Genomic DNA, 22628 nt, shown 5'->3' on the forward strand with positions numbered 1-22628 from the left:
TGTTTGTATAGTAGGATTATTATTTTCCTATAGTTCATAAACACTTAATACTCTAAATTACATTTATGTATCGTTACTTTTTTTGATGCAAACAATTGGCGTGTAACCACATTGTAATAGCCTGCATTATTTATGTAAGGTGTTTGTTTTGCTGTTGTCATGCTTATTTAGTCTAAAGAATGCTACTTTTGGGCTTCATTTCAGATTTGTGAAGATGTTCATTAAACCTCTGATGTATGACTAACCCATGCCCAATGATTGTAATACAGGCCATGCACCCATTTTGTGCTGCCTCCGCGTTGCAGCAATTCATTTGTACAACTGGCAGTTGCTGCATCTGTTAGCAGAAGGTCCAAAATTGCACCTTCCTTGCATCATCTAAAGCTTGGTTGCCTTAAAACTAGTTTACAGAAACTAGTTCACAGATTGATTTCGATGAGGACACCTTTTATTGAAGGGTGCACATTGATTCTCATTGAGTTTCATGTGAGAGAATTACTCCCAAAATAACCTGTGTAGATGGTGGCCTCCTGATGTCAATCCTTTCTCTCGCGCACTCTGTCTCTTTTTTTTCTCCTTTTCTCTCTTTTTCCCTTTCTCTCTTTCTTTCTCTATGTGTCTGTCTCTCTCTCTTCCATCCCCCACCACCACCACCAATTTAGGATTCAAACTGCATTGGAATATTTGTTCTGCTTCATGTACAAATATGTACAAAACATTTAGCAGTTAATCGTTTCCTCCATCTTCTCTTGGTCATGTTGTATTCTAGCAGGAATGCCTAGTAAAGTACCTCATATCTGAGAATAACTGGTTATGCAGAAGTTTTAAAGTCAGCAAAATAATCTTCAGCACCTGTCCTAGCACTTCCTGTAGGCTTTACAAACTTGCACGAACTATAACGTACTTACCATCTGTAGAATCATAGCAACAGCCAGAAGAAATCAACTAGCAACCAACTTGAAAGTGGTTGAGGATCCACTTAAATAGTATTGCCAGTGTTTCCCTCCTGATGCTTAATACCTGCTCAGTTAATTGAGAGTGTTAGCTGGAGCTCTAGAAGGGCATTGTTGGTATCACATCAGTCTTGCACATTGATTAATGTCATGATGTGCTTGCCCTTCAAACTTCTGATGGATGTACAAACTCACATGGAGTATGGGCTTTTATGTGGTACAAGTATGTGTCCACAATATGTACCAGTTTGGAGCCCTGCTGACTTGAGTGACACCCAAAATGTGGAAGCCATCAAGCATAATTTTGCACCCCAGTAAGCTTTGTGGTGGTGGGTGAGGGCATCATTACTTATTTATCTATCAGTAAACAGTTATTATCACAGCAGGTTTGTAGTTTTGTGTGAATTTTCCAATTGTATTTCAGACCTTAAGAAAGAAAGGACATAATGACTGTGATAGCCCAGACCCAGATGATTCTTTTGAGCACAGTCCGCTCATGGAGGACAAATACAGAAAGATTAATGAAGATAATGATGTAATGTTCAAGCGATATGGTGTAAGTACCTTCATCTGGTATTCTTTGTGTTGATTCTTTAAATCTGCTAGGCGCTTAACAAGAAAGAACACAGAGGCTGTGACAGTCCGGAGCCTGACTCCTCATACGTGCTCACCCCACACACAGAGGAAAAATATAAAAAAATAAATGAAGAGTTTGATAACATGATGAGGAATCACAAGCTCGCAGTAAGTAGATTTTGGCACGTGGTGCTCTTGCTTGAGAAGACTTTGATTTCCTTGCTACATGATTGCCTGCTCTATGACCGAAGAAGACTGCATGAAGACAACTGAACATAGTGAAGGAACACAAAGAATGACACCTAATTTACAAAACATGTACCTAATCTCATGGGCTGATTTAGAACTAACTTATTTAAGCCACCAAGAATCACCTTGTCATAGCTTGAAACTTCAGTTATTGCATGCCTTGAGCGTTATTATGACTTTCATCTAACAACTCATTATCACCCTGACATATAATAATGTGTGGTGTGTGAGTGAATTAATGGACAAAATAATTCGCATCAACATTTGCTCTTCGGACATGTGTGCACTAAGCTTGTTCCAAAGTTTTGTTAAGGTGTCGATATTGTACTTGACAGTGTGTGTGTTACGTTTTCACATTGGACTGACCATTTATAAAGTTCTGATGTTGAAATTGGAAAATTCTTACTGCCATTGATTAATTAGCTAACAAATAATTGTTTTAAGCAAATAATGAAAATGATTTGGCTTATTCAGCTGACTTACTCTGCAGAAATCATATTATTTAGTTTGAACCTATTTACTGGAAAGGAAATGTGAAACAAATACTAAATTTGACTTTTAGTGGACTTGGGAAAGTCAGAATTGTGGGCCTGTCAGAATTGTGGGCCTGTCCTTTGAATGTTTTGTACATGAAGCAGGACAAATATTCTAATGCAGTTTGATAAAGTTTGAATCCTAAATTGTAGGGGTGATATATTTTGGAGCCATTGTGTGTCATTGTTGTGCAGAGGTTGGGTAAGTTATATGGGAAAAATATATAATCACATGATTGAATAATTGATCTTTCTTTTGAGAATCTTGAGTGTAGTTTTATATATGCAGGATTTTTTTTCTATTTGACTTTTCTGTGTCAAATTTGGGTTACACCTAACTAGTCTCATAGAATCATTGAAGAATTATAACACAGGAGGAGGCCATTTTGCCCATTGAGTCTGTGCCAGTTGAAAAAATGAACTACCCATTCTGATCCCACCATCCAGCACCAGCGCTCAGCCTTTCAGGTCATGACTCTTTAAACAAACATTCAAGAACTGTTTAAATGTGTTAAGGTTTTCTGCCTCGACTCTCCTTACTTGCAGTGAGTTCTTGATGAACCGATGATAGGAAAATCCTTGCCTCTTCTCTAGTCCTTCTATCAATTCCTTTAAATCTGTGCCCCCAGGTTTTTGACCCCCTCTGCTAATGGAAAAAAGTATTTTCTATTTTCCTCTTTATACTCCTTAGTTAAGCTTCCCTCACCCTCATGTCCCAAACTAAAGAAAACAATGCTAGCTTATCCAATTTTTTCTGGCAACATCCATCTCAACCTCCAATACACACACTCTGCAGTCACATATTTCCTGTCATGTGGTGACCAGAACTCCACACAGCAGTCAGGTTGTGATCTAACTAGTGGAGTTACATAGTTTGAATAATCTACCTGCTCTTGTATTCTCTGCCTCAAAAAATAATGGAAAGTGTCCTGTATGCCTTTTTAACCACATTACTGATGTCCTACTGCCATTAAGGTTCTGTGAATGTGTTCTTCCACACCACTCTGTGTTCTCCCATATCTTTACTCATTCCCTTGCCCTGCTGCTCCTCCCCAGAAGCATTACCTCCTAGTGTTCTGGATTATTCTTTGCCCAATTGACAAGACCATCCATACCTTCCTACAGTCTAACCTCTCCTTCCCACTGTGAACCACACAGCCAATGCTTGCACCAATGCAGTGAACAATAAAGGAGCTTTTTTTTTAAGGATTTGTGAGTATAATTTCAAACTAAATCAGACCTAACATGACAATATGGTATCAGTTCCTTCTACATTTCCATATTTCCTAATGACGTAGAAGAAGGCTATTCAGCCCATCAAGTCTCATAAAGCAATCCCCTTCCCCAGTAATTTTTCCTGTAACCTATTCTCCTCATGAACCACAGTGGATCAGAGAGTAGACCCACTTACTTTGCAGCACAGGGGAGGAAACTAGGAATGCCCCAAATTTGCTCCTCAGCCTTTGCTGAGTTATGAATCCTTAGACACAGGTTATGGATTTAACATCATTCTCAGCATGTGTGGAAAAATTACTGTAAGGTTCTTAAATCCACTAACCATTCTTGGCTTGTGAATGAGGATGTGATTGGGTGCAGCTGTGAGAGCTGTTAGCACACCCTGCCTGGGTAGCATGTAAGGAATAAACAATTAGACCCAGGTGTTTGCCTGCAAAATTGTACCCCAGCATGACTCACTTTCTCAAGAGAAAGTGAGGGGAGATTTGTCATTGGTCACTAGCCTTAAACACATGGGGGAGCGTTGCCCACCGTACTCGCCTCCACACTTCAGTTTCATTGACAACCCATGGGCGGATGTGAGTAGAACCAGCAGGTGATGATCTTGAATGCATCCCCAAAGACTTCTCTCCTCCAGTATCTGAGGGCTGTGAGTGGAAATTACACCAATGACCTGCAGATGCTGAGCTACACTGATTTATAATGTCAAATTTCCGGATACATGTGGGTGGGTGTTTTCTGACTAGTAAATCTGTAATAAATTTTATTTTATATCAATCAACATGAAAAAGTACAACAAGAATGTCATCACAAAACATAATTTATAGCTCTAATTACATGAAGTTTAAACATGTTTTCTGGGTCAGTTTTTAAATGTTAGCTTCATGTTTCTGTTCATTTAAATGATCTGCAAGTGATTGCAGAATGAAAGCTAAAAACGTTACAAACTTAGTCCAATTCAAAACTTGAAAATTTTCACATCTGATAATTCACTTCTTTGCCTTTTGAATCTTTATTTGTATGTGTATTCTTAAAATCTACTGGGTTATTTTATAGTAGAATGGTCCAACACATGAATTTTGGAATTAGGAACTTGGAATCAGAATTGTAACTGCTTATAGGTTACTTCTAAACTGGAATTTAATATCCAATTCATATTTTTATGTCAAATTCTGTTAAGATCAAAGAAACTTACTGCATTTGATTTCTACCATAAAACAAATCAGGTCAAATAAAATTAAATGTGCAATGGGTCTTCATGCTTTTCCTTTGTAATGTCCATTATTCTGCTGCATTTGATGATTTGTAAATTTAATTTTTCCATGGATCCCTCCAAATTTTGCATTTAGAAACATCAATTTTGAATATGTGATATATGTCACTTATTAATAATCTTGCCACAGCACAATATGGATCTGGTTCTATTATTCCAGAATTCTTGTTTTATTATCTGACCTAGAATTTTAAAACAATGTTTACTATTTTTACTTTATCATTGTGTTGCTTGGGAAGTATGCTTAGCTGTAGTGTAAAGTTGCAATAATGTACTAGCATAAAAGCTAACCAATTCTTATGTGTTCTATTCATTTATGCTGATGCATAGTTTCATGATTCTGCCGGCTCTCAGAAGTTTAATTCAACTTTAGAGCATTACCTTTTTTGCACTGAACTGAGTTTACATAATCTGTTATCTTTGTGCTGATTGTACTTGGCAATAGATAACACCAAAACTGGAAAAAAAAATCGCTTCTAGCTCCTGAATCACATACACACCAAAAGGAAAATTAGAATTCTATATTTAACAAGCTTTGCAATTTTCTCAAAGATGTTTTAGGCATGAGTTATACAGAGTTCCTGATAAATAGATAGTACAGTATCTGTGATCTTTAATTTCTCCAGTATAAATTGTTACTCTTATCTCCACTACTTGGCTACCAGTGTTACATTAAATTATTCAATTACTTGAATTTGTAGGTTCCTTCCTCTTTGGATCAGTACTAAACAATTATTATTCAGTTTACATATTCTTATATTGTAAAATTGTCCAAAATAATTTTAAAGGAAGAAGTATCAGTAATTACAACTCTTCAATCCAATGCAGAAGATTACTTGTAGACTTCCAGCATTTTCATTGATGGTCCAGCTATTCATTAACCAGAGAAAATGGCAAACTCATGGGTTTGTTCCTACATTTGTTACACTTTGACATAAGAGCTCAGAAAATTGCCCTCTGTGTGAATGGATAGTCAATGTTAGTACCAGAATAGTGTCCTTTAACACCAAATTAAAGAGGTATGGAATAGCAACAATGTCCATTTATTAGCATATTTAAAGTAGCAAAGCACACTAGACACTGCAGAAATTGAACAAAACTAAAACTAAACTTCAGCTATCACAATTATTTTGGGGTACATTAAGGGTAATGGTCTTTGAAAGTCTGGACTACTGAATAGAATAACTTGCTCTTGTGTTCAAGGCTGTGCATTAATGCTTGACAAATGGTAGATTAGTACTGGCTGTACCATTTTAGGAAATGTGGATATATGGCTCTAAGAATTTAACACACATTACGTTGAATACTTCTATTCATGAAATTATTTCTGCAGATAACTAAAGTCAATTAATTGCAGTACTTTGAATTTATTTTATTGAAAATGTTTAACTGTGGAGTAATACAAATTTCTTTAATTTCTTTTTAGCCTGGTTTGCAACCTCAAAACTTTGCAATGCCAGTTGCAGTTCCTGTGAGCAACCCAAATACGTTAACTTACAGTCACCCAGGAAGCTCTCTTGTAACTCATTCATTGGTAACCACATCTATAACAGATACCAACATGCTTTCGCCACCCCAGGCTACACTGCCCAGAAATGTTATGTCACCAGGCGCCCCACAGAGACCTCCAAGCACTGGTAATGCAGGTACTTGTCTTTCCATTGTAATGATGCTGTGATGACTTAAGCAGAAAGGTTCTCGGTTAGCAAGATACTGTACGTTGGCGTGGACTTTTGTTGTGGGAGCTGTCAATTATATAAATGAGAAAGCCACCACAAATTGGAGTAACTTACTGACATTGAAATAACATTTAAATAATCTAAATGCCCCAGAGTAGTTTACATTTTTCCAAATAAAGCTATAGGGAAATTTTCCACTTGTGCACTTTCAGTTTGGGAGCCTTTTTGCTTTGGCAGCGCTTAGTAGAAGATTAGTAGTACACCACATGCAAATTTCCATCCATTGTGGTTGGTACGCCCCCGAATCTCAGATCTGGCATTTTAATCTTTCATCTTTTGCTGTTTAAGCTGAAGTTTTCAATTGATAAATTTGAAGACTCATAATAGCTGAAGTATAGGAAAAAAAAACACTTTGTTGTAAAAGCATCAGCAGGTATTGTAGGAATTTGAGGAAGTAATTCCCCTATTTTGTTCTTCAAATGAAAAAATTGAATTGAGGCAATATATGGAGCAGAAAAGACTGAACAAATTTATCAAAATAATTTGTTTGCAAAAACAGTTTGAATTCACACTGCAGTATTGGAGTATGCACATTTTTTATCAAATAACTTGACCTTGAATTTTATCAAAAGTCCGTTTGATTGGTTGCTGACTATGTTAAGAATTTGTACAGGGGAATTTGTCATTATTGCACGAGTTTTGGTCTCACTTGTATTTGGTACAATGCCTAATGCTGTTGCTCTTTCACTGAGGTTAGTTGGTAGCTCTGTCATTTCGGGATCAGAAGATTGTGGACTTGAGCCCCATTGCAGGTCTAAATGTAGAACTAAGGCAGTTGCTACATTTTCAGAGATGGGGTCTTTCAGATGTAGCATTAAACTTAAGAATGTGGACCCTGTCTAAAAGATCTGCTGGATGGGAAAGATCACGTGTAATCTAATGAACAACAGGTATTTCTCCATCAATCAGAACAGCAGATTTTTGGTCATTATTGGACTCTGTGCAGAAATCAGCTGGTATATCTGCTTCCTTCACTCCAATGCCTGGTGATCAAAAGCAATCCATTGACTGTTCAGCACCCTGAGAACCTTAAGTTTCTTTATAATTAAGCTTTGAGATTTAAAAATTGTAACTCCAGCTGTTTATGGCAGCTTAATATTAGTTTTAAATTGTTGAGTGATAAACGTTAATCAAATTCTTTGCAACATATGATGTTACATAATGCAGTTTGAAAAGTAAAAGATTACTTACTGACTATAACATGCACACTTGAATAGATAATCACCATGATATTTTGTGGAATAAGTTTCCTTCCCAAAGTGCAATTGAGTTAATTAATGGTGGTTACGTAAAAAATGTGAACAAGATATCAGCTATATGTTACAGTAACTAATGTATACCCATCTTGATGTACTGTATATCTGTAGTTTTCAAGTTAATAATGTGTAAATTTTATTCCAATGAATCATTTTATCCAGTTTTTAAATATTAGTCCATTCAAATGGTGTCTATTTAATAGGTAAACTTAAAGAAAACTAATCTAATTTTCAGAGAGAATTGATTTATGGTGAAAAAGCCATGCTCCTTGCTTTAAAGAAGTATATTATTTTGATGCTCCACCCAGAAGTACATTTCTAATCTATTTTATTGCTTCTAACTGCTGCCTTTGTTTTAAAATTGTAACTCTCTTCTGTTTTACTTTAGGTGGAATGATGGGTGATCTTGCAATGCCAAATGGTGCAGGCACCAGCCCTGTGGGTAAGCAAAAAAAATCTGTTCTTGACTTAATACTTAAGGCTTAGTTAAGCCTACAGCCACTGGAATCAGTAAGTTATTGTTATGGTGATCTCAGTGGTACAATAGTGTAAAATGGATGAGAGCAGATATAAAACTAGCTGCTGTCATCTTCTTTTCACTTCTGCGTAAAATTACTGTGGAATCTTCCTCATTCTTTTAACTCTACTTAGAAATCTGAGACTGGTAGCATCCTGCAGTGAATTAGTCACTGAGAAATTCTGCTTTTAATAAATTTATGACAATTTTGTCCGATGTATTTTGACCTACTTTTATGTTGTGGGGTTATGTTTTGGGGAGGGGTATAACCTACGAAATCGTACTGTAAGGGTTCCCATTGACAGAGGGGACACTTATTAATTTATCAGTGTCTTTTCAAACAAAAAATGGTAGGCCTATTTCAATATCACATATGTTGTACTTTATAATGAATCATTCCACTTTAGGTCTTGCATGGTAACTTCGTATGCAATATTTAATTTTGAATATCAGCCTACTGCAGTCACACATACAATAGCAATCCACTTCACCTACAACTACAAAATACACAAAACAACATATTTAAGTGGAAATTATAGAACTGGAAGGTAAAGCTTGTCAATGATGAAAACAAATGGCTTTAGCTTTGCCTAATTACATTTGTATTACAGCTTGGATCTTTTATTAAATTGATGTTATTCATTGATTCAGGAAGAGTTGTGCACAGAACTTGAATTGTTTCCAGAAGCTATACTTTTCAGCAACTTCTGTGTGAAATTCCATAACCTGGAAATTAACAGTTGCCCTACTTACAATAATCTCTTAACTGAATTCAATTTAATTTTGTGCTGTATTATCCCAAGCATTCACCAGTACTAGACATTAAATGCATAAAAGATTTAAAAGCCCAATTTTCAAGCTCCTTTACCCCTCCAAATTCCTTGTACATTTTGTCATGGGGAACAAAAAGGGCCGACATGTTGGTAGGACCTCAATGTTTAATTCTCTACAATAAATTCTCAAGTGTTGTGAAAGCCTGTTTCTGCATGTTGACAAGAATTGCAGGCCAGCATTTATTGCCCAACATTAATGGTGTTTTGAGAAGGTGGTGGTGAGCTGCTGCCATAAACTACCACCTTCCTGGTGCACCTACCCCCAAAGTGCTCTTGGACAGGGTATTCTAGGAATTAAACCCAGCAGTGATGAAGGACCGAGGATATATTTCCAACTCAGGATTTCTTATTTAAGTCAATAGCTGACCCCTTATCCTGGGAGAATGCCACCAGTCCAGGCAGAGGGAACAGCTTCATGGCATCTAACATTCAATCTCTCTCAGAATCTGGTACACCTGAATGAGGCCACCACTGGGGATGGTATATATATCCTCTCCAGGCAGTATGTCCATCTACAGAAGAGGATTTGACATATTCTATTTGGCATTGTGTGATCATTAAAGAAATAACAGCCATATTGTAAGGAACTATTCATGAAGGTTGGCACCTTTTGAGATGTGCGACAGATGGTGCAAGTTCTAAAATTAGACCATCTACAAAGCGACATTTAGCAGATCAGCAATGTTTAAGGATTGGCATTTGGAATGTAACATGTATATTTTGATTGCTTAGTGATTATTCTGTAATATCTGAGCAACATTCAATCTATTCTGCAGTGTTGACCCTGTTCTGCACTTTGCAAATGCCAAATAGTGAAAATCTTTAAGTTTTGCAATGCTAAATTTAACAAGTTTGAGTATTAAGTCTCAAATCTACAGTGGGCTTATTTTAAATGTTAGTTCAAGCCAACTTTGCAAAATGTAAATTAACCCACTTTGAAGTGTGAGTTTAGGTGGGAGGTAATGAGGATGAGGTCTGAGGGCACTGAAACAAAGGCAAGTGTATAGAATTTCCTTGCACTTATACCTAAGCATGACCAGATGGTCAAAAGTCTGAACCCAGCAACAAAACAGGGTATAATCAGAATTCGGAATGTGTTAAGCAGCTGCTTAAGACTGATGGTACGCTAACAAAAGTGGCACTGTCCATTGTGGCTTAGGTTGGAAGTTGTCAGGCTGTATCTTATTTCAGAAACTTAAACAAGTAAACTAGACCAATGCAGTACAGCGCTGTCGACGTTTTTTTAGGATCAGGATGTGTTCTTTGAGGGAATTGATAAACCAAGGTCCCCCCTGCTCTGTCAGGTGGAAGTACAAGATCCTGTGGGACCATTTTGAAAAAGAGCAAGAGACATCTCCCTGACCAATAATTATATTTTAATCAAATTTCAAAAACATATCTTCACTTTGCGGTTTATGAGATCCTGCTATGTACAAAGTGGCTGCCATGTTTCCTACAACTTCTTTATCAACTGTAAAGTACTTTGCGATGTCCTATAGTAAATCAACCATGCTAGCAATTTTTATGCCCTAATAACACCAGAATTAAATTTACAATGTAAAGAGGGTACGAGTCATTCTTGATTGGGTTTACCATTATTTCAAATAATTCTCTGCATACATTTATTATTACAAGGCAATATTGCTACTGGATAAATGTATCACGGTAAGTAATCAGAAGTACTTTCCTAAAGCTCTCAGCAACATTTGCTTTACTCAAATGTCAGTTTCAAATGTGTGTTGGATAAGATGGAGCCTTGTATTGATTGCAAGGCCAGTAATGTGTATACTGAGCAGAACTTCGAAACATCCAACAGGCATTTGCGCTATGTCATAGCATTCGGCTCCTGGTACACAATAACCTGCCAGCTAACTGTGCCTGTTGTATGCTGTGTGAAATAGAACAGCAGGTGCATATTAAGGATGAATCCTGGAACTGAGACCCCAGTGAGGCCCTGATGGATCATCAGCTGTTGTTTTTACCTTTCTCGTGAATGGGGAGGCAGATTTTGAAAAAGCTCAGTATGCCAGCAGGGATGTGAGTTTCACATTTCTGGCATGCTTCTGCTTGTTGCCAGTGCTGTTGGGAAATAGAACCTGTCTCAAGTTCTCATGGTTTAAAGGGAAAGCTTGTTGAGTAATATTTGGGTATCTTCATACATTGAAAAACCTGTAATTTCTGCAAAGTAGAACTCCTCTTCCTTAAAGCTAATGAACAATACATGTCCTTGAGCTCTTTATACACCTGAAATATGCATAAACCTCAATTCATTGCTATTTTGCATAATTTATGGATATATAATATTTAATATGGCAGGTGGTGTGAATATGTATGTTCAAGGCTGACACCCATATTGATAAAGGCTGCAGTAGCAGGGCTCCAGGATCCCTGCCTGAAGAGGACATAGTTCCTTTACACATGTATCATTAAGAACCTTAATAGTGCTCAAGGTCCCCCTTTCTGATGTAAACACAGCCAGTACTGGGATGGTTAACCAGGTCCATGTGAGCTTGAAAAACCACCCCCCTGAAGTTACCACCAAGAAAGCTGCATTTATTTTAATAAAGATTCTCCTTGCTGTTTTCAAGAGAGAGTAATACTGTTGCATCATTGCCTGGATTCCAATTACAGCTGTTCATATCGGCATGCTTGAAAGCATGCTGAAAGACTAAATGTCTGGAGGGGGATCTACAACAGAAACCCGAGAAGGGAACTGTTGGTCCTGATTGAAGAGAGCATGTCACTGGATCAACTTATCTAGTTGCCGCCTTGGAGAATAGTATATTTTTAGTAACGTACATAATGAAAGTATCAAACATTTCCCCTCTGCAACCATTGCTCCTCCATCTTACTGTACCCAAGTACACCTGTAGTTTGGCAGACTACTACTTTCCTGACTGGATCCAGCCACTGGAAGGTACAAACTCATTCAGCATATTTTCATGATTGAAATTTTGACTAAACTCATTGCTGATCTTATGCTGAATGAAGTCCCACAATAATCCCCTAACTAAGGCATCTTTGGTTGTGTCTTCCTGTAGAGAAGAATACATACGCCAGGATCCTCTTCATCGACGTCAGCTCAGCAATTAACACGATCGTTCCACAACAGCTGGTGGAAAAGCTGAGGCTGTTAGAGGTGGATACTGGCATTTGCAATTGGGTCCTCAATTTCCTGATGCAGCGGCAGCAGATAGTTAGAGTTGGCAGTCATACATCAGGAACCATCTCAGGGAGCACAGGCTCACCTCAAGGCTGCGTCCTGAGCCCTTTACTGTTTAGCCTGCTCACACACGACTGCATTGCTAGATTCAGCACCAACTACATCATTAAGTTCACTGATGACACAACAGTGGTGGGTCTCGTCAGTGACAATGATGAGTCTTCATATAGGATGGAGGTGGAGCAGCTAACAGTGTGGTGCAGATTCCACAATCTCGCCCTCAGTGTGGACAAAACAAAGGAGATGGTGATTGATTTCAGGAGGGCTGGCAAGCATGATCATACACTGCTGACTATTGATGGTGCTGCTGTGGAGAGGGTCAGCAACATTAAGTTCCTGGGGGTTCACCTAGTGTATGATCTGACCTCCACTATTAACACTGCAGCCATCATTAAAAAAGCCCAGCAGCGGCTTTACCCCCTCCGGAGACTCAGAAAGGCAGGCCTCCCTATTCCACACCTCGTCACTTTTTACAGGGGCACCACTGAAAGTATCCTGACCTACTGCCTCACCTCCTGGTTTGGTAGCTGCAAGGCCTACGAACAACAGCAGCTCAATAGGTTGGTGAAGACAGCTAGCAGGATCATTGGTGCCCCTCTCCCCTTTTTTGATGGAGATCTATCAGCAACGCTGCGCTCGCAGAGCTACGGCCATCATTAAAGACTTTCATCACCCTTCTCATGACCTATTTTCCCTCCTGCCCTTGGGGAAGAGATATAGGAGCATTTGCTCTAGATCTAGTAGGATGCTGAACAGTTTTTTCCCACAAGCAGTCAGGATCATAAATGGACTGTGTCCCCTTCCACTTCCGCCAACAGGCTCTCCCTCCTCACACACACGTACATACTCACATCAATACAGAAACAGTTTGATAGTTAGTTACCTGATACGTTGAACTTCATCTCGAGCTGAATAAGCACTTATTAATATATAAACGCACTTTTAACAGATATGAACATGTGGTGTTGATATGTTTTTAGTTTTGTTTTAGAGATGTTTTTATAGACTATTTTAGATATTTATCACTGTTCTTTTTGTTGCACTGATGAGCTGGTGAGAAACAGTATTTCGTTTTTTTTGTGTATGTAAATACTCAGAGAAATGACAATAAAGTAAATCTTGAATCTTGAGGTATGCTACTGCTTGTTGGCTAAATTTCCCTATGGCAGCTCTCAGATTGACCTATTGAAGGGGCTCCAATATTTTACTGTGTGTGAGAGATGTACACAGTAGGATTTATGGGCATTTGGAGTAGACAGGAGACAGGATTTATGGGCATTTGGAGAAGCATAGGCTGATTAGGGACAGTCAGTATGGCTTTGTGAGGGGCAGGTCGTGCCTTACGAGCCTGATTTGAATTCTTTGAGGATGTGACAAAGCACATTGATGAAGGTAGAGCAGTGGACGTGGTGTACATGGATTTTAGTAAGGCGTTTGATAAGGTTCCTCAGGGAAGGCTTATTCAGAAAGTCAGGAGGCATGGGATCCAGGGAAACTTGACTGTGTGGAATCCGAAATGGCTCGCTTATAGAAGACAGAGGGTGGTGGTAGATGGAGGGTTTTCTGCCTGAAGGTCGGTGACCAGTGGTGTTCCGCAGGGATCTGTTATGGAACCCCTGCTCTTTGAGATTTTTATAAATGACTTGGATGAGGATGTGGAAGGGTGGGTTAGTAAGTTTGCTGATGATACAAAGGTTGGTGGTGTTGTGGATAGTGTAAAAGGTTGCTGTAGATTACAACAGGATATTGATAGAATGCAGACCTGGGCTGAGAAGTGGCAGATGAAGTTCAACCTGGAAAAGTGTGAAGTGATACACTTCGGGAGATTGAATTTGAAGGCAGAATACAAAGTTAATGGCAGGACTCTTAGCAGTGTGGAGGAACAGAGGGATCTTGGGGTCCACATCCATAGATCTTTCAAGGTTGCATGCAGGTTGATAGGGTTGTTAAGAAGGCGTATGGTGTGTTGGTCTTCATTAGTCGGGGTATTGAGTTCAAGAGCCACGAGGTAATGTTGCAGCTCTATAGAACTCTGGTTAGACCACACTTGGAGTATTGTGTTCAGTTCTGGTCACCTCATTATAGGAAGGATGTGGAAGCTTTAGAGAGGGTGCAGAGGAGATTTACCAGGATGCTGCCTGCATTGGAGAGCATGCCTTATGAGGGTAGGTTGAGTGAGCTAGGGGTTTTCTCTTTGGAGAGAAGGACGATGAGAGGTGACTTGATAGAGGTGTACAAGATGATAAGAGGCATAGACTGAGTGGAGAGTCAGAAACTTTTTCCCAGTGCAACAGTGGCAAACACAAGGGGACATAATTTTAAGGTGATTGGAAGGAGGTATAGGGGGGATGTCAGAGGTAAATTTTTTACACACAGAGTGGTGTGTGCGTGGAACACACTGCCTGCAGAGGTTGTGGGGGCAGATACATTGGGGACATTTAGGAGACTCTTAGGCAGACACATGAATGATAGAGAAATGGGGCGCTATGTGGGAGGGAAGGGTTAGATAGATCTTAGAGCAGGATAAAATGTCGGCACAACATTGTGGGCCGAATGGCCTGCACTGTGCTCTAATGTTCTATGACAGGCCTTCCCTCTGATCTCCCACCATTGTAGAGATCACAGAGGAAATCAGTGAAGGAAGTGATGGTGTGAAGTGGATATGTGCTGGGAGGAAGAAGGGGCAGTTGGTGGGGTGATAGGTCAGATTGGGTCAATAAGTAATGGTGGGGGACAGAGAGAGGTGAGACATCATGGAGATGATGGTCAGGCATTGGAGGTTTAAGGGTTAGGTCAGTCAGATGGTGAGAAGCTTACAGACTCTCTGACAAGAAGCCCTGGTAGGATGAAGCCCTTTACCCCTATGTCTACAACCTGCTTCTCTGTTCTCACAGGTCTCATCTGTGTTGTAGAACTTTGTGCAAGTGACATCAAACTGTATTAATGCCCTTAATATCACTGCCCGGATAACATATCACACACACAGAAGAATCAGCAAAAATATGTGGCCATTGTTTCCATCTCTGCCCTCTAAATGGTCCTCTGAACTCAAATGTTTGGGCATTCCTGCTGTTAAACATTATTTCAGGTTAATTTAATGGCTGGATCAATAACCCTCTATGCAATGGTTTGCAAATAAGATTATCATCTGTCCAATTACTTCTTGCAACACTATGAGCATTTGGGAAAAAAATGTTGCTTGGCAGATTGCACCCATCTCTGACTTTTTTGTTTAATGGTTTTATAGCAATTTCTTTTAAATTTACAAGGCTGTTGAAAACTGCAAAGGAATCAATTTATACTGGAAACATGAATATTGTTAGTATGAAAAGATGTACACAATTTATATTGTCTATAAATAAAGGACTTATATAATACAATGAAATAGACAGAGCTACAACCATTGTTTAGATCACCTGGCTTAAATCATCGTTTCTGCAGCTTATTTAGAGGGACTGACAGAGATCAAGGAACATTTGCAAGCCAGATGGTTCTCCTGGTTGGAACTGAATCTAAGGCAAATGGCTTGCAAAAGAAGCCAGAATTAATTACACAAATGTAGAATTGTTGCAGGACATTTATAGTTGAAAGGATTTGCTGAAGCTTGATTTTTTTTTCAAATTGATAAGTATTCCTTTGACCCAAGGAACATTTACAATATGGGGATAATTATTTGAAATGCTGAATTTTGAAAAATTAAGCACCCTCCCTGTATAGACATTCTCTGAGATCGGCTGTGTTTTCAAACATGTATCTTGGGGGATGTGCTTTGCTGGCCAAAAGATCCAGCTGTTACAAACAGTGGATAGGATTTTGTTTTCATTCTGATTACAGAATATATGTTATCACTGTTTTCCGACCAGGTTAGTTCCAAAGGGAAGTCTTAAAGGCGTATATTCCCTCGTTTGAGTGAGTTTTTATCAAGTAGATATTATCACCTTTTTCCTCATGCTTCATTTCTGAATTTCCTAGCCTTAACCATACAGAAGAATTTGCATGTCTGGATTTTTGTAATTTCACAATTTATGCAAATTCACAAGATTCCAGGTGAATTATAGGTCCACTTGTTTGCACTATCACTCGTAAAATTGTACATAATGTGAGCAAAACACTTGAAAATACTATGTTCTAATCAGATACTATGTTCTATCATCATACTCTGATGGAAACAAGTCACATTTAAGAGGGAAGGTCACTGAAAATATTCCTGAGGTGTCTGGGTTTAAACATTTAATCTCCATGGCAGTAAACTCTCTAAAATCTAGGGGATGAATAATAAATAATAAAACTAACCAGCCATAGAAAATATCCTCCTGTCACTCTGATCAGCTACAAAAAGATCTCTTAGTATTCTTCTAATTGGATTGATGTTCCTTATTGCTCTTTCATTTATAATATATTGAAAACTGTTCATTTTGTTTGACAGGCCAGCAACTTAATTTATGAGAAGTTGACAAGGTGCTGGAGGAACTCAGTGGGAAGGTAACCAGTACAAAATGGTGAAGGGGAAGGGTGGAGGAAGAGTTAGCAAGTTCCACTCCTTCCCTTCATTTTTTTTATACTGGCCACCTCCCCTCTGTCTTTCAGTCCATTTGAAGGGTCTCAACCCGAAATGTTGATTGTCCATTTCCCTCCACAGAGCTGCCTGACCTGGTGAGTTCCTCCAGCATCTGGTTTGTTGCTCCAGATTTCATCACCTGCAGTCTCTTGTGTCTCCAACTTAATTTATGAATCTTGAAAAGGCAAAATCTTTTTTTTTCTCTTTATCTCTGTTGACTTCTGTGCCCTGTTTGAATGAAAACTATTGCCTACAGAACATCATCTACCATTCACAAAAGCAGCCAGCTGCTTGTTTGCTAAGATTCGTGTGATTCTCAGGTATCCATTGCCACTGTCCTGCTCCAAACCATTCCTGAAATCTAATGTTGTGACTTGAACTATCTGCAAACTGGTGGTCAACTCTTGGCATAGTCCTCACCCACTTCCTAACTCCTAGTCTTGGATTGCCTTTGGCTTCTACTTCATTTTCCATCTGAAGCCCCATCTCAGTTCCTACTTACTGGCCACGCCTTCCATACATGTCTCATCCTCTGTCCCAGTCCTAGTGCGTAGCATTAGTCTCCACCTAGATTCAGCTGTCTTCCAGTCAGCAAGCCTTTTCAACTCTCCTTTTATTCTAATTTTGTTCCAGCCCTCACTCAAAATTAAATCGGTGTAAAATCAAGTGTTGGTGATGTTAGTAATGCCTGCCCAAGACTTTCCAGTGTAGTGTGGCTCAGACCAGGACTCTGAGAACATGTTCATATAAAAACCATACTTGCCTTCAAAATCATTGATGATCCATACAGGCTCATCTGTGTTTATTTTTGATCCTGTTGAATGAATAATTCATGAGATAATTACCTGCTCTAGTTGCAGCTCATTCTCAGAATCTCATCATAATTACAACTTCAGCTCCCCTCTTTAGCAGCTGAGTTTTGTTTTCTCTGCACTGGAAGGTGATTATATGATTTGAAGGTCACAACCTGCACCTGGGTTGGCAGCTCACTGTCAGGTCACCACTGGTCAACTTTGGAGATGTATCTGAAAATATCTAGCTAAGTTCAACTAATTACTTGAGCTCTTGATAACATGTACAACTTTGAGAGCACTTTTTGTGTATCATTTCTTGATAATGGAGACAGATGAATCACTTATTTAAACTTCCTGTGACTGCAGAACTCAAGTACAGAATTTTCAAGTGAGGCTAGAGATGAAAAGAAATGGATCTTTTTTATTATTAAATACCACATTTGTGAAATAGTAAAAGCTGGGACAGTGGTGGAGGCAGGTACATTGGTCAAATTCAAGAGATTACTAGATAAGCATATGGAGGAATTTAACATAGAGGGATATGTGGGAGGAAGGGGTTAGATAGTCTTAGGCGAGGTTTAAAGGTCGGCACAACATTGTGGGCCAAAGGGCCTGTATTGTGCTGTACTGTTCTATGTTCAGTTAGCGTTAAAGCAGTTAATTTCTAATGAATAACTAAATTTAATCCAAGGAAGACAAAAGAGACTGCATATGCTGGAATCTGGAACAAAAACAGAATGCTGGAAGGACTCGGCAGGTTAAATGGCATCTGTGGAGGCAGAAGGTGTAACTCCATGCTTCAGGTTGAGAACCTGCATTAGGACTGAGAGGGAAGAGGAAACATTCCCAGTGTATAGGACAATGAGGGAGATTTCAGGGGGTGGGGGGTGCGAAGAGGCTGGTAAATGATGGGTGGAGCCAGATGGGGAGGGTTGATGGACTAATGGAGCCAGGTGGGGGAGAGGGTGGGTGGGACAGTGGCTGGGAGACGATGGGTGGAACCAGATGGAGACCAGTTGATGGGCAAATAGAACCAGGTAAGGGAGGGTGCAGGGCAGAAGTTAGCAGGTGATCGGTGAGACCGTGTAGGGAGGGGATGATTGGCAGATGGAAGAACCAAGTGGGGGGAAGGGTTGGATAGGAGAGGTGAACAAAGGGAACCAGGTGGGGGAGAGGGAGGGGTAGATAGGAGAGATTGACAAAGGGAGAAGAAAACTTGGTGGAACATTGGTGGTGTGGGTTACCTGAAATAAGATTAATCCTATTCTTATAAAGGGCAGGACTGACAGATATGATGGTTGATACATTTAAGGAAGAAACACTTTTTCTTCCTTAAATGCAACAACCATCATTGCCTAGAAGGTATGTTTGAAGTATAGTCACGGTTACAGGAAATGCAGCACCAAATTTATGCACTGCAATCATCTGCTAACTATGGTATAATAATGATTAGATCTGTTTGATTTTTGACTGTGGGATAAATGTTGGCCAAGTCAATGGGGAAGATTCCACGGATATCTTCAAAATGGGATCTTTTGTACTCGCATGGAGGGAAAAATGGAGTCCAAGTTTAAACCTTTATCATAGGTCATCTGCTATTAATTGGAGAACACACTGGTTATGTAGAATAACATCAGTGTCCAAATATTTTAATACAAACATTGTAATCATAAAGATCCAAAGACTGTAGGCAGGATGCTTCAATGGTTTGGAGGAGGTAGAAGTTTGTTTGGTGATGTGTAGATTGAGTAAGTGCTTAAATTACACAATTTAATTGGGTTCTCACACTTTGGGGGGGTGCTTCTTCACCTGCTTCATTGTTTAGATTCATGGAATCCTCCATGATTTGTTAAATATGACTAAAGGTAAACAAAGTTCACATGAAATAAGCAGTGATATCCTGGATTTTTAAAGATGAATGTATTTGTATAGCTTTATGTTCGGCCAATAGATTCCTGGAGATAGTTCTTAAGCATTTGTTTGAATTAGCAACATTTTTTTGGATTTATGTAGCATCTGTAATGTAGTAAAACAGGGCACGCAGTTTCACAGAGGTTGGAAAAGGTGGAGATGGGTTGGACGGCAGTGCAAGGAAAGCATGGTCAAGCGGATGTATTTTTAAGGATGAAAGGTTGATGGAGAAGATTTCAGAATGTGGGACATAACTGGATGAATGTACAGCACCAGTGAGGAATAATGATAAAAGTGATTCAGCAGAGTAAGTGGAATGCAGAGCTTGTTTCAAAAGAGAGGTTCGCAGGGCTGGAGGGAGATGGCAGGAGTGAGGGCCATGAACTAAAGCCCACCATTAACAACATGGATATTGCTCCAGCTTTGTGGACCAGATTGTGTTGGACTAAAAGCTAGGAGTTACTGCTCCATTTCAGATTGGGGCTATTTAAATCCCTTGGGAGATTTTAAAAAGCAATTGGAAAAATTGCCTGGTATAAGAAATTGCAGGCTGGATACTCAAAGGATCTGGCTTAACCTGTAGAATGATCTCTCCCTGGTTTCATGCCTAGTTGCTTCTTACAATGAATTAAAATTATAATTGGAGAAATTAAGAGTATTTTGTAAGAACTTTCTTTTCATTAAATTTTAAATATAGTAAGGCAGAAAGTAATTATTAAATCTAATTTTGTAGTGGTGTTACTCTTCATTGCAGCAGCTCAAGAATTTAATTTTAAAACTGGTCATTACACAAACAGAAATGTTGTCCCCTCTAACCAAAAGGTGAAATTTAACTTTCTTTATTTAAGTTAGTCCTGTATTTCCCGAGAAAGACAAATGAAATAGACTCAGTGGTTTTGCATAATACCTTACCAAAAAGCAGTTCTTTCTCTTTATCCTTGACACAGTAACCAAAATTGCTGACTGTGTCTTGGAGCTGGTGATGTTTACCAGGCAAAGAGGATTATGGTATCTTTTCTCCAATGATATTTTATTCCAATACCCACAAAACTAGGTTGTAAGTTGAACGAAAGGAAAAGAAAACATTATGTTCAATATCAATTTATTTAATTGGTTGACACTTAAGGAATTAGTTCAGAGACACAAGAGATTCTGCAGATGCTGGAATCTGCAGCAACACACACAAAATGCTGGAGGAACTCAGCAGGTCAGGCAACATTTATGGAGAGAAATATTTCTCTCCATAGATGCTGCTTGACCTGCTGAGTTCCTCCAGCACTTTGTGTGTTGCTGAGGAATTAGTTCCTCCTTTGGTGTAGCACACAACACCATCAGCAGATGGCACTAGAGTGCACTATACCCATTCGAAATGACTGCAGAACAAAGCAATGCAACTCGACATGACCGCTCGTTCATAACATTTGTGAAGTGAAACTCTGGATAATTTATTACTTAAAAATGTCTACTCATCTTAGATAAAACACCTTTGACTGTTGCATTAACCATGAAAATATTATGCAGTGTTTTAAAACTAAAGTGTTATAAGTGTGGTGACTCACCGTCTAGTCGGGCGAACCGGCTCGGCAGTCGGGTCGCGCGGCGTCGGAGTGACGAGGCCCAAGATGGCGGCGGGCCTCGTCTTTCCGAGCGACGGGGAGAACCCGCGCGCGGGGAAGTCCTGATGACGTAGGACTTACATCATTGCCGGTTGTTTTGGGCGGGAACATTCTCCCTTAAAGGGCCCGCGCAAGGCGGGAAAATAGACCAGTTCTGTTTGGCAATCCTCCAAGTAGAGTCTTGTTTTATTCCGCGGTAGCAACCGCTACATAAGGTACAATTATTACAATATCATTGATCAATAATCTGCAAAAGTAAAGCTTTTCTTTCTGACTGCAGCTAAGTTTATTGTGCCTATACATATAAAACAATGCCATTTTGATAAACTATTTTGTTACATTAATTATGGTGAATAACTTCTCAGGGCATAAAGGTCTTTTAATCAGCTAGTATGGAATCATATTTATTTCCTCTTTAGTGCACATTTTTTGTTTAGACCTAAAAGATCAGCATGTGTTGGAGGTTTTAGATTTCATGCTGTACTGTGTTATGCAGATATGGCTTACTATTAACAAGACCTGTATTTATCTTTTCAATCATCATATTCTTCACTTGGACACAACAGGATGCACAAGAACAGCAGATGCAAAATAATAGCTGTATAATGCTGATGTTTCCAGCTGATTTAATTCAAGAATTCACTTGTATAAACCAGTCTTGGTTGTGCTCTGATGTTATTCCCTACTCCTTTATTATTTTCATGTTAGTTACCACAGGTGCCAAGATCATAACACACAGTCACCAAAAACTGCCTGTGGTCACTTGCATTATTTCCACAAAAATTTACCCAAGTATGGAAAATGAAATTATTGTGTATTGATTTTGAACTAAAATGGCACAGGGTAAAAATTTGTACAGCAATAATCAATTACCTTTCCTCCTTCCAGATGCTGTTAACTTGAAGTGTGTAGTATGTTGGTATATAAGATTATAGATTATAGAAACTTTTCTCCATGGTAAGTGCCTGAGACCAGAAGACCTAGGTTTAAGGTGAGGAGTAAAAGGTTTAGAGGGGATCCAAGGAAGAATTTTTTCATCCAAGTGGTGGTTGAAGTCTAGAGTGCACAGTCTGAGAAAGTGGTGGACACAGGTATTCTCAACATTTAGGAAGCACCTGGACAAGTATTTGAATTTGCCAAGGCATAGTAGGCTTTGGACCAAGTGCTGGTAAATGGGATTTGAATAGATAGGTACTTAATGGTACATGTAGACATGGTGGGCCAAAGGGCCTGTTTCTGTGCTGTAAGGCTCTATGCTGAGAGTTGTGTCTACTCTTAAGCTGAAGCAGTAATCAACTGTTCAACACACAGAGCCATGATGTGGCAATCTGATCTGCCTGTTGCCTAAAGCAGACTGTCCG

At 39.1% G+C, this 22628-nt stretch overlaps 1 protein-coding gene across 13 annotated transcripts in view; it reads left to right on the plus strand.

Moving 5' to 3' along the window:
* LOC127583915 (myocyte-specific enhancer factor 2A-like) overlaps positions 1 to 22628 on the plus strand; it is a 177611-nt gene that overhangs the window by 131840 nt on the left and 23143 nt on the right. For 7 of the 13 annotated variants that reach the window (XM_052040315.1, XM_052040316.1, XM_052040317.1 and 4 more), the window contains 3 exons: positions 1560 to 1697; positions 6247 to 6466; positions 8204 to 8257. In XM_052040315.1, coding sequence (XP_051896275.1) covers positions 1560 to 1697; positions 6247 to 6466; positions 8204 to 8257 — 412 coding nt within the window. Of the gene's footprint in view, positions 1 to 1377; positions 1510 to 1559; positions 1698 to 6246; positions 6467 to 8203; positions 8258 to 22628 lie in introns of all 13 variants that reach the window. The other 6 variants (XM_052040319.1, XM_052040324.1, XM_052040321.1 and 3 more) reach the window with 4 other exon arrangements.

This window comes from Pristis pectinata, chromosome 28, assembly GCF_009764475.1.
Source record: "Pristis pectinata isolate sPriPec2 chromosome 28, sPriPec2.1.pri, whole genome shotgun sequence".
NCBI classification, from domain to species: domain Eukaryota; kingdom Metazoa; phylum Chordata; class Chondrichthyes; order Rhinopristiformes; family Pristidae; genus Pristis; species Pristis pectinata.